The sequence below is a fragment of the Xiphophorus maculatus genome, chromosome 19 (genome assembly GCF_002775205.1).
Source record: "Xiphophorus maculatus strain JP 163 A chromosome 19, X_maculatus-5.0-male, whole genome shotgun sequence".
NCBI lineage: Eukaryota > Metazoa > Chordata > Actinopteri > Cyprinodontiformes > Poeciliidae > Xiphophorus > Xiphophorus maculatus.
This window is the reverse complement of record NC_036461.1, coordinates 15,514,352-15,530,169: the sequence shown is the minus strand read 5'-3', so window position 1 is coordinate 15,530,169 and position 15,818 is coordinate 15,514,352. Positions and strand designations below refer to the sequence as shown.

At 41.4% G+C, this 15,818-nt stretch overlaps 1 protein-coding gene across 7 annotated transcripts in view; it reads left to right on the top strand.

The window, feature by feature from the left end:
* ralgapa1 (Ral GTPase activating protein catalytic alpha subunit 1) overlaps positions 1-15,818 on the top strand; it is a 62,846-nt gene that overhangs the window by 8,915 nt on the left and 38,113 nt on the right. For 3 of the 7 annotated variants that reach the window (XM_023353104.1, XM_023353102.1, XM_023353105.1), the window contains exons 14-28: positions 330-453; positions 592-738; positions 819-909; positions 1,562-1,723; positions 2,260-2,406; positions 6,195-7,961; positions 11,440-11,564; positions 11,651-11,885; positions 12,653-12,838; positions 12,939-13,118; positions 13,252-13,445; positions 13,540-13,638; positions 14,130-14,285; positions 14,954-15,082; positions 15,213-15,338. In XM_023353104.1, the coding sequence (XP_023208872.1) occupies positions 330-453; positions 592-738; positions 819-909; positions 1,562-1,723; positions 2,260-2,406; positions 6,195-7,961; positions 11,440-11,564; positions 11,651-11,885; positions 12,653-12,838; positions 12,939-13,118; positions 13,252-13,445; positions 13,540-13,638; positions 14,130-14,285; positions 14,954-15,082; positions 15,213-15,338 (3,868 nt within the window). The remainder of the gene's footprint in view (positions 1-329; positions 454-591; positions 739-818; positions 910-1,561; positions 1,724-2,259; positions 2,407-6,194; positions 7,962-11,439; positions 11,565-11,650; positions 11,886-12,652; positions 12,839-12,938; positions 13,119-13,251; positions 13,446-13,539; positions 13,639-14,129; positions 14,286-14,953; positions 15,083-15,212; positions 15,339-15,818) is intronic. The other 4 variants (XM_023353107.1, XM_023353108.1, XM_023353106.1 and 1 more) reach the window with 4 other exon arrangements.

The following is a 15,818-nucleotide window of genomic DNA, read 5'->3' as shown; positions in this document are numbered from 1 at the left end:
ACTACTGTCACAGATATATGTTTTTTTAAACATATTTGAAAATGTGTGACTTTGTGTGGCAATAAGTCAAAGCAGCTTTTGACTTATTGTCAAGTAATACATCATGTAGTGTTATAAAAATTCACTTAAAAATCAAATAAAGAGACTTAGCTACACTTTTCCCTATAGATTAGAATGCAATTTGTTTTGGCAAACACAGAGAGTTCCATTTGCTATTGATAAATCAAAACAACAACAAAAAAAAAAAAATTAATCATATCTCCTTGTGTTCGACTAAACGGCTATTCTGATTTTAAAAACAAAATAAATATTCCTGTACTTGTTTGTAGGGAGCAGATCTTACTGGTCCTGCTGAGGGTGACAGAATCTGTCATGAAAAGGCCTCCATCCATCATGCCTCAAGGGAAGAAAATCAACACGCTGTCCGGCAGGCTGGCTGGGCCCATCTTTCAGGTACACAGCTGACACTAATGTTTGGTTTCTATGTCCCTATTCCAAAAGACCATTTAGTTTATTTAGTAACTAGTTATTATTTAAGCAGATTTATATTTTTAACCTTCTTTTTTATTTCACTCTGCTTTTTCTTTGTAGACTTTAATAGTTGCCTGGATTAAGGGCAACTTGAACGTGTATATCAGCAGAGAACTTTGGGATGATCTCCTCTGTGTGCTTTCTTCTCTGACCTGCTGGGAGGAGCTGGTTACTGAGTGGTCACTCACCATGGAGACCCTCACCAAGGTATTAAAGGTTTCTTACCTTAATGTTGCCTGCTTTCTTGCTTCTATACAAACAAGATTGATGGTGTCTCTGTTTCCTAGGTTTTGGCCAGGAACCTGTACAGCGTGGATCTAAATGAGCTGCCTCTGGACAAACTCAGTGAACAAAAGCAGAAGAAGATTAAAGGAAAAGGTTACTGGACATGGTTTGCTTTGAGAAGTACTTTATTGTAGCCCCAACTGTGACTATGAAAATAATCTGTTATATTATTACCCTTAACTTGAACAGCCAAGGAGCAGTGCAGGCACTTTATCTGCACTCAGCGTCAAGGCAGTAAAATGCCTTGTGAAAGTCATTTTCAACCATAAGCATCAATGTATTTTATCAAGATTTTATCTGATAGACCAGCTTCAAATGGAAGGAAAAGGATGGTTGGTTTTCAAAAATGTTTGAAGCATTCCCTGAGCATAATGCTTCCATCGCCACTTGTTACCATGGGGGGTTTTGGGATCAGGGCGAACTTCCATACAGTCTCAATTATTTTCAAGCCTTTAACAGGGTATTCTTCATGGATTTCTCAGCAACCAGCTCCATCTGAGGAGCTTCTTTAAAGAAAATCATCCCCACAGAAGAATGCCGCCACCATCATGTTTTACTGTGGGGACGGTGTGTTCAGGGCGACGTGACGGAATTGTGTTTGCAATAAATTTTTAGTCCATATATCCCTTTCCTCCATTTCACAACTATGAACTGGTCTGAGGTTATAACTTTGCAAGACACAGGAAATATGTAACACTACAATCACTGGCTGCTCCTAAATAACTGTTATTTGTTCATCCTCCAGTCGGTACGGAGGGCCAGCGGCAGGCCGTGGATCGGTCTTTCTCTAAAGGCTGGAGCAGAGACCAGCCGGGTCAGGCGGCCGCCATGCGCCAGCGAAGCGCCACCACAGCCGGCTCACCAGGCATCGAAAAGGCAAGGAGTATTGTTCGCCAGAAGACTGTAGGTCAGTATCATCTCTGCTTGAATTCCCTTCATCTTATTTTATATTCTATAACTCATTAATTTAAGGCAGAGTTGCTCATGCTAACCAGCTCTTGTCTGTAATATTTCTTGCCCCATGCCTGCAAATTTGTTTTAATTTTCATGTCGAGTGTTTCATGCAGGAACTTGAGTGATCCTGTTTGTGAAGCTTCCACCAGCCTCTCACTGTTTCCTTGTATTTTCTGCAGAGCTAATCCTGAATCAGTGCTCCTCCACCTTCAGTGTTTGTCTTTCAATCTACCCACAAAACGTTTTCTCTCCCTTCTGACTTGTTTTATAAATATCTTCAAATCTGCCTCTCCTCTCAATCTCTTACCGGTATTCACCTTCACTTCCCTTTTTTGTTCTTTCTTTCTGCTCTTTATTTTCCTAATCATTTTTTGGTTTTCATCCTTACGTCTGCCTGTTTCCACTCACCTTTCTTCCTTACTCCTCACTACAACAATACTCTTCTGTTTCTTTCCTCCGTTTTCTCAATTTCTCTTCCGACTTCTTCAGCCCTGCGTAGCTGTTCTACGGGGGACTCTCTGCTGTCCTCCGCCTTTATTCGCAGTGCTAAGAGTGCTCCTGCTCTGGCTCCGCCTATTCCTGTCCTCCTCCACCACCACCACCCTTTTCTACCCCCTCTTGCCGACCATCTGGCAGGTACACTCTTTTTGCACTACCTGTCTTCCTGCTGCCTGGAAGCAATAGATTCCTGCACGTCTGACTGCCTCTATTAAGTTTGTTTGTTTGTAGTTTGCATGCTTTTGAACAGGAATTCATCCTGTTTTTCAATTTAAACCAACCTTGAATACTGACCGGCACTGTAGCAGGAAATTTGATACTACAGGAAGGCATTTTGACATTCAGCATTCACTGTGTCTGATGTATATCTGTACACATAGAACTGGACCTACCTGTTGTCCTGTCTCTTTACTTTTAACTTTCATTTTTCATAATACGTCCTGCTTGAATTCCTGCTTGTCCATGTTCATTAAATCGCATGCCTGTGCTCTTTTTCTTCAAATGTTTGCTTGTCTGTCTGTCTTGTGTAACTTCCACCGCTTGTGATATGTATAATTTATTTTAATGCAGTTATTTCTTACAGATCCTTTATTTCAGAGTCCTCTAATTTTCTCTAAGCATTCTTGATGCTTGTACATGCATGCTGTTTGTTTCTTATGTAAATTACAACTGTCATAGTGCATTTTATGTAAAATAGAGAGGCACAAATCAGAGATTTGTGGCTTATTTCTGATTTTGAAAAAAAATCTTCTTTCTCATTAAGTATTATATGTGTTCAGAATGATTTTGTTTACTTTGTGAATAAATTGAAAGGTTTGAAGTCTTCATAAGTGGTTATAACAAAATAAAAAGCTTTTTCATTTTACAAAAACGCAGCTAGAAGGTTTAAGGGTGTCGCTTTGCGGCATGAGCACTGTGGCAAAATCCTCCAGGTTATTGGACATAGGAGTCATTATATTAAACCCAACTAAAAACAATTATAGCATATCTGGGTTACTCTTAGAAGATAACAGTTCGCTTACTTTTTATGTTATGTCATTCTTTGCATATTCAAATTTCACATTTTTGTTTACTAAGATGTGACTTTCAGAGATTTTACACCTACTAAAATCTCTAAAATTAAACTTTTATTCTCCATTAGTTTGCTTTTTTTGTTTTGACATGAATACTACACAATATATTGTCGTCATGGTCGGGTTCAAGGACTAGAGAAATATAAAGGGCACCTGAAATCCAAAGAAAAGTTTGACTTCCATTCACAAAACCTGGAGTTCTATTTCATCCCTACTGGACACCAGAGGCAATGCTTCAAGCACTGAATGATCATTCTTGTGCATACGCAGGTTGAGTGTTAATCACAACAAAATCACCTCTGACCCACTTCTAGTCACATGACAGCTGGCGCTTTAGTTCTTCTTGTGCGCAGGTGTGATTGTGCGAAGCTGGTACCTTCCCTAACTTAGGGTTAGGGTAGGGCTTGTTGCTAGTAGCCTCATCACCGCGTATGGTCGGAGCTCCAGGTGAGTTTCACTCACTAGGGGCTCCACGAGGTATTTTTTGTTTTTTAGCAGATCTGCAGTTGTTGCTGCGATAACTGATAAGTTTTGTTTTTCTTTTCTGGGGCAGTAGTTTACTGTTTGCTTTAACCCTTGGGGAATTTTAAATTGACTATACACATAACACCTTTGTGTCCCAAAATAGTACACTTTATAAAGCTATTATAAAATTTCAGTATTTATTGTTTTCACTTTCACTGCAATAAATCTTTCCAACTGCTTCAGATCTATCCAAATATATGATGTTTTTCATATGTATTTTTTTTCCTATTTTCTTTATGCCTGTTTTGTCCTAAAAAGCTTGATGCTTTTTCTTTGAAGGAGAAAAATTCAAAGTTTACAATATTTTCCAAAAATAAACTCAAAAGGATATATATATAAGAATATTTTAGTTGTGGGTGTTTCACCCTCAACCAATTTGAAAATTAATAACATTAATTTTTAAATTTTTAAAATATTTTCCCAATCACATTCACACTTTCCCTTACATCACTGCCAATGCACCAGGACTATTTTTGTGGTGTTCAATATTTTCATTGTTATGCATTTTGGAAGGTAATAGAAGCATTTCCCCATTGAAACTTGATGAAATAAAGGGGTGGGCCCTTTGGTAATATTAGTGGTGTCATCACACCTAGAACCTTTTTTACTTGTATTTTGAAGGCAGAAGCTTAGGTTAGTTTGGTTTTCATGTAAAGTTCCTTTAAAATGCTTAGGTAACTGTCCACTGCAAATATTTGGTCATAATGGGAGTCAATGGGACAGACAGTCTTAAGTGTACACAAAGGCATAACTTTTGTACTACATACATTATAATCAAAGGGACAAAGAAATTTTATGAAAGAAAACTAAAAAAAGCCCATGATTCCTACAATTAATGTTTAAACTGACTGAGATATTGACAAATTAAAAAAGCACTAAAGCAGGATGCCCCATTTTGATCAGCCAAGAATCCCCAACGGTTCATTTGCCGCATTCCTTGATTGAGTGTTGTGGCTTATATAACTCAAAAGGCTTTAGTGTTTTTGCTCGTATGCTGATCACCAGGAACTGTTGCAGGTGACTGGTTCACTTCCACCTCATGTCCCGATTGCTTCGCCCCATTGGAAGTTTCTTCATTTTTTTCCCAAAGGAAGCATTTCCAATTCAGGCCCCTCTCGTTCACCCGGTGTTCACCCGATGCGTCACAGTGGCCCCCTCTCCTCTGCTGCTGCAACACAAGACCAAGCGGTCCTTGACACTCAGTTAGTGATCGATCATGTGGGACGCCTGGCCTGCAGGTGAACATGGAGATAGCAGTCTGACTCCCTCACAGGAGACCATCTTCCTGGGCATTGCCACGAACTCTCTCTCCATGACTGCTTGGCCATCGCCCCAGTGGATCGATAGTATGTTAAGTATGCTTCTGGAAATCAGGCCTGGCGTGGCACTACCTATTGTGTGGTATCGTCGACTTTTGGGTATGCTCACACTCGGTTTTACAGGGTGAATGTGGCTCTGCCCCATCACCTTCAGGGAAGCAGCATCCATGAACATCACACTGAGGTAGGTGTTGTAGTGGTTGTCCCTTGGATGTTGCAGATTCCTCGTGACCTTGTTGACATAAATAATCCAGTGCTTGGAGCACCGCCTCTGGCGGTCAGTAGGGATGAAATAGAATGAAAGTTACAACTGTAACTACGGTTTTACGAATCCCAGATGACCACCAGAATGCTTAGATCCTCAGAATCCGTGCATCTTGCGAAAAGTTTGAGGAATTGAGCGGCAGGTGTCATGTAACTATATAGTCACGTGGGTCACCGTTAGGTCATAGGTGACTTTGTTGTGATTAACTCTCAACCTACGCATGCGCAAGACTGATCATTCAGTGCTTGAAGCACCCCCTCTGGCAGTCATCCAGGATTCATAGAACCGTAGTTCCAGTTGTAAATTTCAAACTATTGACTAAGGCCACTTTGACATATTACAAGAAAATCTCTTTGAAAGCAAAAAACAAAGCAAGTTTGGAAGGGTTTAACACTTTTTCACATATTTCCTCACACAAAAATTGAAAGCACAAACAAAAGAAACTCATATCTTAGCTCTGATATTTTTATCGTCTGTTGTGATTCACTAAAAGTTAATTTATGTAGTGAGCTACAAAAATGCGCATTCATCTTGTTACGCTATACACACACACACACCCATATATATACAGTATATATATACACACACACAATTGATTAGGACTGACAATAAAACAGAAGGAGTCTTCCACAGCACTGCAATTACATATTAAGTGCATGTCACAGTGGGTTCTATGTGTTAAGCTCTTCCAGACTTATTTCAGGGATCTCATGGTCTCTGATTTCATCACCCTCTAATCACCAGATCTCGAGGACCCCCCCATCACGCTGACGTCCCGCACTTCACGAATGAGGCACTCATCACAGAGCGACGAGACCCCGCCCACCACCGGTTCCGAGGTCTTCCAGGGGGGAGCTTGTGACCTGGACACCCCGGCACCATCCACCCTCGCCCGGAGTAGCAGCGCCTCTGACATCATGGAGCCCTTCATCGCCGAGCGGGTCAAAGGTGAAGACACCCAGCGGAATCCCATGTCCTTCCTGAATTCTCCACACCACCACTCCACAACTACCTCCTCACTTGCAGCCAACAGCCACACAACTCCGCCTCTCTCACAACCCCTCACCTCCTTTAATCCCTCATCTTTCACCCTCTCCAATGGTGTTTCCTTGTCCTCAGAACCACAGGATGATGCTAGTGTTTGTAACCAGTCCTGGCTCCGAGCTGGCTCCGGAAGCCACGGCTCTAGCTCTGACTGGGTGAGCGACTGGGACTCCGCTTTCGCTTTTTCATCTGAAAAGGAAATTGATGCAGATGAGGGGGAGGTGGGGTGTGAAGTCGAAGAGGACGATTTATTCTCCTCCATCAGAGACTATCTCATTCAGAAAGGAGGCGAAAAGAAAGAGGAGGTCAAAGAGGGAGGCGGTGCTGGTCATCTATTAGAAGGTTTTGTGGCTTTACCTGCACAGGAGCAAAGCAGGGAAGCCAGATCCCAGTTAGAGGAGGAGAAGCGAGTGGTAAATGAGGACAGGCAGGTAAGTAAATCAGTGAGACACAGGAGTGTGGACTCCACAGAGGAGAGTGAAGCAGAGCAACCCAGTATCTACGAGTGTTTGGAGCTACAGTGTGAATGGCCATCTCCCAGTGTTAAAGGGAGCACTAGCTTAGAGAGAAACTTGGAGGAGAAAAAAACAGCTGGAGCAGGACACGAAGGGAAACTTGACTTGTGGGGTGAGATAGAAGAGAAACAAGAAGATAAAGGAGAATCAAAACAGAGGGCGCGGTTGATTAGACAGAATTCAATCACAGCCGAACCTAACACCGAATCATCAATTCCCCAAACCTCCGACTCAGCCAAGTTAAAAATGTCTCGCAGTGGCATCAAGCGGCATCAGTCTGCCGGGGTCCATGTCAGCTTCCGGCCCTCCACCGAGTCCGTCCAGTTCCACAACCCCTTGGAGAACAAGGAGGCCCACTGGAGAGCCAGATTGCGTCGCCTCAGTCATTTCCACACTCACAGCCACTCGGCTGGGGAGAAGATGGCCAGAGCTGGGGTGGGCTCAGGGGGAAAGCTAGGAGCAGAAAGTCCAGGTAAGTTCGGCCCAGGGAACGGAGCTGGCCATAAAACACGAGCAAACGAGAAGTTGTTGCCCGGAGCTCCTGCAGGTAGCAGAGATTCCTCTGCAGACAGACTGGGGACAGGAGGGGAGAAGCAACTCCCAGGGTCCTGTATTGGGTCCGGTCTGGGCCCAGAGGTCAACTCTGAGGGTTTGTCAAGTTCCTCAGGAGTGCGAGGACGTTTGGGACGCTCTGCCCTGCGGTCCCGAGTCTGCCGCTCACGCTCCCAGGAGCCTGGCATCACTACCTCACGACACCACCAGGGCGCTCTTCTCGGTGGCATGTATAAGACCGTTGTCCACGCCCTGTCCTCCAAACCTCGGCCCAGAGGCCAGGGGTCATCCCAGGGGTCATCGCCGCAGCGACAGACCAGGGCCAGCTCGGGTGACGCCTCGCTAAAGGATCTCTACTCCCACGTCCTGGGCTACTTTGGAAGAAAGACGACAACGCCAGGTGAGGATTGAGGCGAACGAAGTGCTCAGAGAAGACCAAACAGTGGAGAGAAATGTTCACGAACACACAAACACCAGCCGTTCTCTTTCCTTTTTGGCTGTTTTTAACTGGTTTGATATGATGGAATGATATTTTTGGCTGAAACTCATCATCTTGCTCTTGGACTGAACCTGAAACTCCCTGTTGATGTTTTGCTCTTGAACGTAGCCCCCCCCCCCTCCTCCTCCAGCCTGCCTCCTTTCAAGGACCCCACGTCCTTCCACCTCCTGTCACTTGTTTCTGTAGGCCAGAAGCTCCATCCCTCCTCCTGTCCTCTCTTTTTTTAAGGGCTTTGGGATTTTAACCTTTGCACCTCCTTCCCCATCTTCTCCTCCCTCTCCTCAACTTTTGCATGCAGCCTCTTTGAGTCTCTTTTACTTGCTCCTGGAAACTGTAGAAGAAAATGACAATCTACTGTATGGAAAAAAGTTAAAAACATCAACAAAACTAAAACTAACTGCAATTGAGAATGATGTTGGATGTTTAGCTGGATTTTCCAGCTTCAGACCCTTGTTTGCTGTAGGACAATGGAAGTAGTAAGTAGTAGGAAAATATGCTATACGTTTCCACTCCACTAGATGGCAGCAAAGGGCCTTTTGAGAATAACCAGTGTCATGGCAGTGACAGGGTGAACTTAATTCAGTACGGAAGAAATAAAGTTTGCTGAAATGGTTATTTGCCCATATATTAAGTTAATGGTCACTATTTAGCCACCATTACAAATATTTCTGTTGATTCTCATCCTGAGTTGAAAGTTTGGTGAAAATGTTTTATGAGAGCACAGAGATTCATCATTTGAATCTGTCTTGATGTGGAGCTGCTGCTACATCTCCTTTTCTCAACCTGTTTTTGTTTTGTTTCTCAACAAGTGCCACTTTTTCTTTTGTTTTGTCAGGTTATTTGTAACACAGGTAATGAAGTGATGCTGTGGCATCCTGAGCTATTTTAACAGCAGTGTTGAAATAGAGGTTGTTTCCTTGCATGAATCCACTGACGGCAAATTTACTTGTGTTTTTTTTGTTGTTTTTTTTTAAGCTACAGTCATGGTTAAAGCGCATTCTCTTTCAGGGCTAGGGTTTTATTTAATAAAGCCTAATAAAAATAATCAGATCTTTACCAATTTCTAAGATTATTTAAACTAATAGTCATACAAATTTAAAGAGCAGATTGCATACTGGACCACTCCCTAAAATTATTATTGTTTCCAGTCAGAAGAAATATTTGGGTAAAATTAAATTATTGCTCTTACCCTAAATCCACTTCGGCTGCTAACAATTCAAGACTTTATTTACCATAATCGTCCTATTAGACTAAGGGATCAACATTAATCTTTAGGTTGGAAAATCTTACTATCTGTATTATATTCCTATGAGCAAATCTTTTTAGGAGACTCCATTAGGAAAGGCCTTTGTATCACTCACTCTTGAGCAGTTTGAGGTGCAGCAGGAATGAAATAATCTTTCATTTATAATTATTGGGGGAAGAAAAATGTTGATACATCTGTTGATTGAAAATCATATTCCATTCACTCATGATGGCAAATAACCATTACAGTTTTTTGACTTCTAACATGCTACTCTCGGGTAATCTTTTTGCAGTTGCAACAGGCTAATTGTGTGCAAAACTTAGTTTGGATTTGTTTCATGTTACTTCACATTGCAGATAGAGGTAAGATTAAACCTGCAAGGCTTCACAGTTTAATGTTTTGGTTTTTTTTAACCCCTCCAGGGGGTCTTTTTGTGGGCTCTAGTGTCCCTTTTTACGAAAGTAGGCTGACAGGAATGGGGTGGGAGAGGAGGGAAGACATGCAGCAAATGTCGCCGGGTCCGGGAGTCGAACCCGCAACGGCCGCGTCGAGGACTCAAGGCCTCCAAATATGGGTCGCACTAACCCCTACGCCACCACGGCACGCCCCCACAGTTTAATGTTTATGAGCGGCTGTGGTATTTTGAAGCCAGTCTGGTGGCCATAAAGGAAATCCTGACACTTTGCGTTGAGTAACTGAAAGCTTTATTGACTAAATTCCTTCCTGTTATTGGCCTGGAAGCAGCCATAGATCCATGAGATAGATTTGATCTGCAAAGAAGGTGGCAGATTTACTCCAGAACAGTCTTGAACTTTTAATTGCTTCCTGCTTTTACACTCACCCCAATCGCTTTCGTTGCATCCAAGCTAATAACATTAAGCCAAAGAATCATAACTGCACTAATATTAGACCTCTGGTTTGCTACTTGTTTGACTAAGTGATACTCTCTCTTTTACTTTTTGTGCATGATTCAGTTTAACTCCTGCATTGCTTATCTGAGATGTGGTACGCCTGCTGTTTTGGCTTTTTGTTTATTTAACAATCCTCAAGAACCCCTAAAGTACATTCACATCCGGACTGCTCTCACAATTAGGAGAGGCATTAGATTCAGTCTATGTTATGAGTGTTGTGATATTTTAATATAAATTCATATTGTTTAATAATCTGCTGCTGTTATGCATCTGAAGAAAATGTCAAGAATAACTATCCATAAATCTCACAATTTATTGGCCTTAGACGAAGCTGATAGTGGTAGCTGACAACCAATCCTGTGTTATTCACCGTTTCTCCACAGTCTTAAAAAGTTCCTAGAATTTGCAACCAAGTTTACTAAAGTACGGAAAATCATTTGTAACTCTGGAATGTTCTAGTTTTCAACATATAAAGTCTGACTTTCTGAAGTTAATAAACTCATTCACATATTTGAAACAGACAACTGAAAATAATTCCACTTGTTTTCAAACCAGTCAACTTGAAATAATAGGATATTTAAACCTATAGGTTTATACTTAACGAGTTGATCATTTTTTGAAGCACAACAACATCAGTGTTGTGTCAAGATCATATGCAGTTCTGATAAATTGAGCTAAACTAATGGAGCTGTTTTAACAACAAAAGAATATTAAATTCTGTTTCTCAGGAATTAAACCCTTTTTTCCTTTCAATTTATGTAGTTCTTTTCATTAATATATGCTCAGGAACTCAATTTCTTGTTTTTTAAGCTTTTGATATTCCTTTGCAGATGGAATAACAAAAATAACACATGGTTTCTCATTTGAGATAATGTCATGAAAAATCTTTCTTAAATTAACATTATAGTAAGAAATTGCTCTAGATGACTGCTCTCAGTGTTGTTGACTGATTTAGGCCTGTAGTTGAACAAGTTAGTTTTCAGTATCTTAATATTTTGATCCCTAAATAACAACATTCAGCTACCTGAACAATCCTAAAGCTACCTGTCGTTGGGAAGGTGTTCCTCTGGTGATGAACAAGCTTTTTCTAAGGTTTTCCATGCTTTAGAAATCCTGATACGTCCTCCCCTGACTTATACTTTATTACTTCTTTCCCTTTAAGTAATCATGTGTTTGACTGCAAAAGCTTTCTCAAAGTTTATTTGCTTTTGCGTGTGTGTAGCCAACAAAGAGGAGGTGGTCCAGAAGGCCCGCCCCGTGTCCAGCGATGTTGGAAGCAGCAACCCAAACTTTTCTGACCTGATGGATGAGTTCATTCAGGAAAGACTGAGAAACAAAGGGACAGTGGTCAGTAAATCTTGGATACATTTATTTGTAATTATATTGGCATAAATCATCAAAGTTGTAAGCACCACTGTCCCTCTGACGAACAGGGTCGTCGAGGAAGCAGTCCAGTGGGTCTTGAGGTTCCGAAGGACTTGCCAGAGCTCCTGGAGGCCGGTCAGGGGGCGGGGTCGAGACCCACAGATGACCCTCGACCCGTTGATGACCCCGGAGTTCCCTCTGAGTGGACGTCACCTGCTAGTGCCAGCGGTTCCGATGTCATCAGCTCAGACAGCCAGTCGGATTCCTTTAATGCCTTTCAGTATTCAGCATGCAAATTTGACAGTAAGAAACTGACTTTATCTCTGATGCACTCCTAAGGTATAAAGAGAACAAAAATCTGAATCAGTTCTTTTGTTTATTGTTATTAGTTTTGTTTTTATTTGTTCTGTATGAAATCCCGGAGATATCTTTTTACAGTTCAACAGACTGTACTGTAGCTGCACAAAATACCAAATCGTAGTTGAATTATCAACATGTCACATCACAGTCTAAAACTTGGATCTGCAACCTTTGTATTTGAAAGAGCCATTTTTCCTTTAGTCCAGCTAAATAAAACATGCTTATCGCCAGAAACGTTACATGATCTTTTGAAAAACTAGACTGCTTATAATTTTTCCTAAATATATACTATAGAAAATGTGTTTTTGTATTTAAAATTGTATTTCTATTTTTAGATGTTTAAACAAAGACGTACTGTATATAGGAGTGCTTAAAGTAAAAGTCAAAATCTTTGTCTGGGCACACAATCAAGCCTGTCAAGCACATAGTTTCCAACCTAAAGACCTAATTACTGATTATTTTGGAGTCATTCTTTAGTAAATAAGTGCAATTTTTCTATTAAAAAATCTGGAAAATTGCTAAAACCTGTTCTTGTTGTCATATTTTTATTTTAATCCATTTGTTGGTCCTTAATTACTTTTTGCCAAAGTTATGAAGAGTCACTTGCATCTCCATCTCCACGTGACGCAAACCCCTGGTCTAAAGAACATTTTGGCTCCAACCATCTAGCCATAAAATATTGTGTTTTCTTTCTTTCTTTTTTTTTTTAGATTTTACATTCAGTTCAGATGCATGTGGAGGAGGAGCAGGTTCTACAGGAGGCGGCCGAGGCAGCTCACTGGACCAGGACAGTTTAGGAGGGGGCTTAGCCTGTGACGAGCCCGAAGTGGCCAGTTTGACGACACTCCACATGGACTCAGAGACCAGCAGCCTTAGCCACACGGTTACCGTTACTGGTACGTTTCTGTGAAGTTGTCCAGTAATAAGCACCAGAAACAATTATAATCAGGAGATGTTCTCTGTTCAATTCTACATGTCTTTCTGACTCTTGGTTAGGCTCTGAGAGTGCCTCGCCCATGCATTCCCTCGGGGGCTCCCGTTCCCAGACCCCCTCCCCAGCCACGCTGACAGCTGAGCACGCTGATCACGCTGATCACACACACAGTCATTCACACACACACTTGCAGCTGGACCAGAAACTCCACAGCTCTGTACTCCAGACCCCAGATGATCTAGGTAAAATTGACAGTGGGAGGGACAGGGGGGGATAAATAGTTTAAGAATGTAAACATTACAAAGATCCTTTAAATGTTCTCGCTTTATTCTCCTCCAACCAAACAAGAGTCTCTGATTGACGTATTGATTCCAGAAACAAGCGAGTTCCCCAGCGAGGACTGCAGTGTGATGGCAGGCGGCTCTCTAACTGGATGGCACGCAGATGTTGCCACGGTTATGTGGAGGAGGATGCTGGGTATCCTGGGAGATGTTAACACCATCAAAGACCCAGAAATCCATGCTCAGGTTTTTGACTACTTGTGTGAACTGTGGCAGAACTTGGCCAAGGTTAGTACAGATAAATCTGTCTGTCTGTTATTATTTTGAAATAATTTCAAAATTTTCACCCAGGATCTGAGTTTAGTGGCATTTCTGTTTTCAGATCAGAGATAATTTGGGGATTTCTCTGGACAACCAGTCATCCCCCCCACCTCCTGTTCTGATTCCTCCTCTAAGAATCCTCACCCCTTGGCTCTTCAAGGTAAATGTGATCAAAATAAGATAGATAAGATAAGATTTATTGTCATTGTCATCAACAGATTACAACGAGATTGAGATTTGCTCGACTCGAGTTAAGATGCAGGTTATGTGTATATACATAATATACAAAGATAAAGAAATAAATAGTACAAAATGAGAAATAAATAGACATCAGAAGATGGTTGCAGCGCCTGGAGGTGTCGCAACAGAATTTACATTTTTAACAAAGTGGTGTCAAGAGCAGAAGTTCTTATGCCTTTGAATTTAGTGCCATGATTGCCATCGATTTTGTAGACAAATTTGTATTTGTCTACAACGCACCACTAGGGCCTTTGAATTTGCTTTAAGAAGTGTCTCTGTGATGGAATATGAGCTAGTATGTCTGTGAAATAACAGTGGAAATATATTTGCTTCATATTACAAGGAAGAAAAATAAGCCAAGTAGATTTTCATTTAATAGATTTTTTATGCTTGTCTGCATATTTCCTTTAGGCCACCATGCTGACTGAGCGTTACAAGCAGGGAAAGCTTCATGCCTACAAACTAATTTGTAGGATAATGAAAAGACGTCAAGATGTTTCCCCAAACACCGACTTTCTCATGCACTTCTACAACATCATGCACCAAGGGCTGCTGCACCAGGACCAGGTCTGTGTTACAAGGGGATTCAATTGTAAACAATACGACTAACAATGGGGAAAATTCAACTCAGCTTGGGAGATTTTATTGAATATTTAATGATACTTTAATGGCAGATAAAATGTTCAATATACCATTAATGAATCAAATATTTCTGCCACTGTCTGCTTGCAGTGGGGTATTATAGAGTGGACATTTGCACAAACCCCTTTTCTGCCACTAGAATATGTCTTAGTCCTATCTTTTAACATTTGACAAGGTTGGAGCAAACAACCTTATGCAGTTTTCTCTTAAGCTCAGTCCAGAGCTTTTCTGAAGGATTTGTGACAGATAAAGATTAATGTTCAACCATTTTAGGTTATTATCCTACTAAACATCCAGTGACAGACCATTTCCAGGTTTTTGGCTAAAGACATCAGACCTTTTTTAATGGCTGTACAGTAGAGAGTATCTGGTTTTCTGAACTGCTTCAGAGCAATCTTTAGAAAACCTGGGGAGGAATTGATACATGACTACTGGAAGAATAGCCAGAATTGCAATTCTGGCTACTTAGACACAAAATATAAGAAAATAGAGGGGTTAGTCAAAACATTTGCAAAGCAGTTGGCCCCTAAATAATAATTCTGGTTCATATTGAGAAATGGTGTTTTTTCTTTTTGACAAACTGTCTTCTTCAGGACATTGTGAACACCATCATCAAGCACTGCAGTCCCAGGTTCTTCAGCATCGGTCTTCCTGGAGCCACCATGTTGATCCTGGACTTTATCATCGCAGCTTCCAGAGTCACTGCATGTTCATCACTCAATGTAAGGCACAAGGATGCACTGAGTCTTAAAGAGGAATACACTGACTTAAAGGTTTTCAAAAAATGTCAAGTTGTGAATAGACAATAATTGAGAAATGTATTTAATTTGCTTTCCCTTTTTTTTCTCCGAGGCTCCAAGAGTCGAGGCCCAGATTCTTCTTGGGTCCCTTGTGTGTTTCCCCAACTTTTACGAGGAACTTGCTGCTCTCCATCCGACCACTGCTGACATTGTACGGACTAAATTCCCTGAAGTCAAGGTACGTGATTTGTGTGGTTGGAGCAGGTCGCCATGGCAGCCACAGGCGTAGGATGAAATTTGCTTTTTAAAAATGTTCAAAAACTTTTATCTATTTTCCTGTGTCATCCAGGTCAGTCTTGATGTTTTAACTCAGGTTTGCTTGTCCATAGGGGATCTCAGCACAGAATATTAGGTTAATGTCTCATCAGCTATTCCTGAAACGGCTCAGAGCTGTGGGAGTAATGTTGTTTGCGTTGTTGTTGCTGTGTAAACAGTTAATGCCATGCGTGGCAGCACCTCAGGCCCTCTCTTTGGTTTCTTACGAGCCAGAACCCGGTTTTGAATCACTAAGCGATCATTAACACTGACTGAAAAGACCAACAAGTGTGTGAATTTGTCTTAACTTTTTGTGTTAACTTGATTGTGTGCTATAGTTTGCATACCACTTAAAATGACTCTTCATTACAAGCACCAATTGTAGACGTTTTCTGTTGTTGTT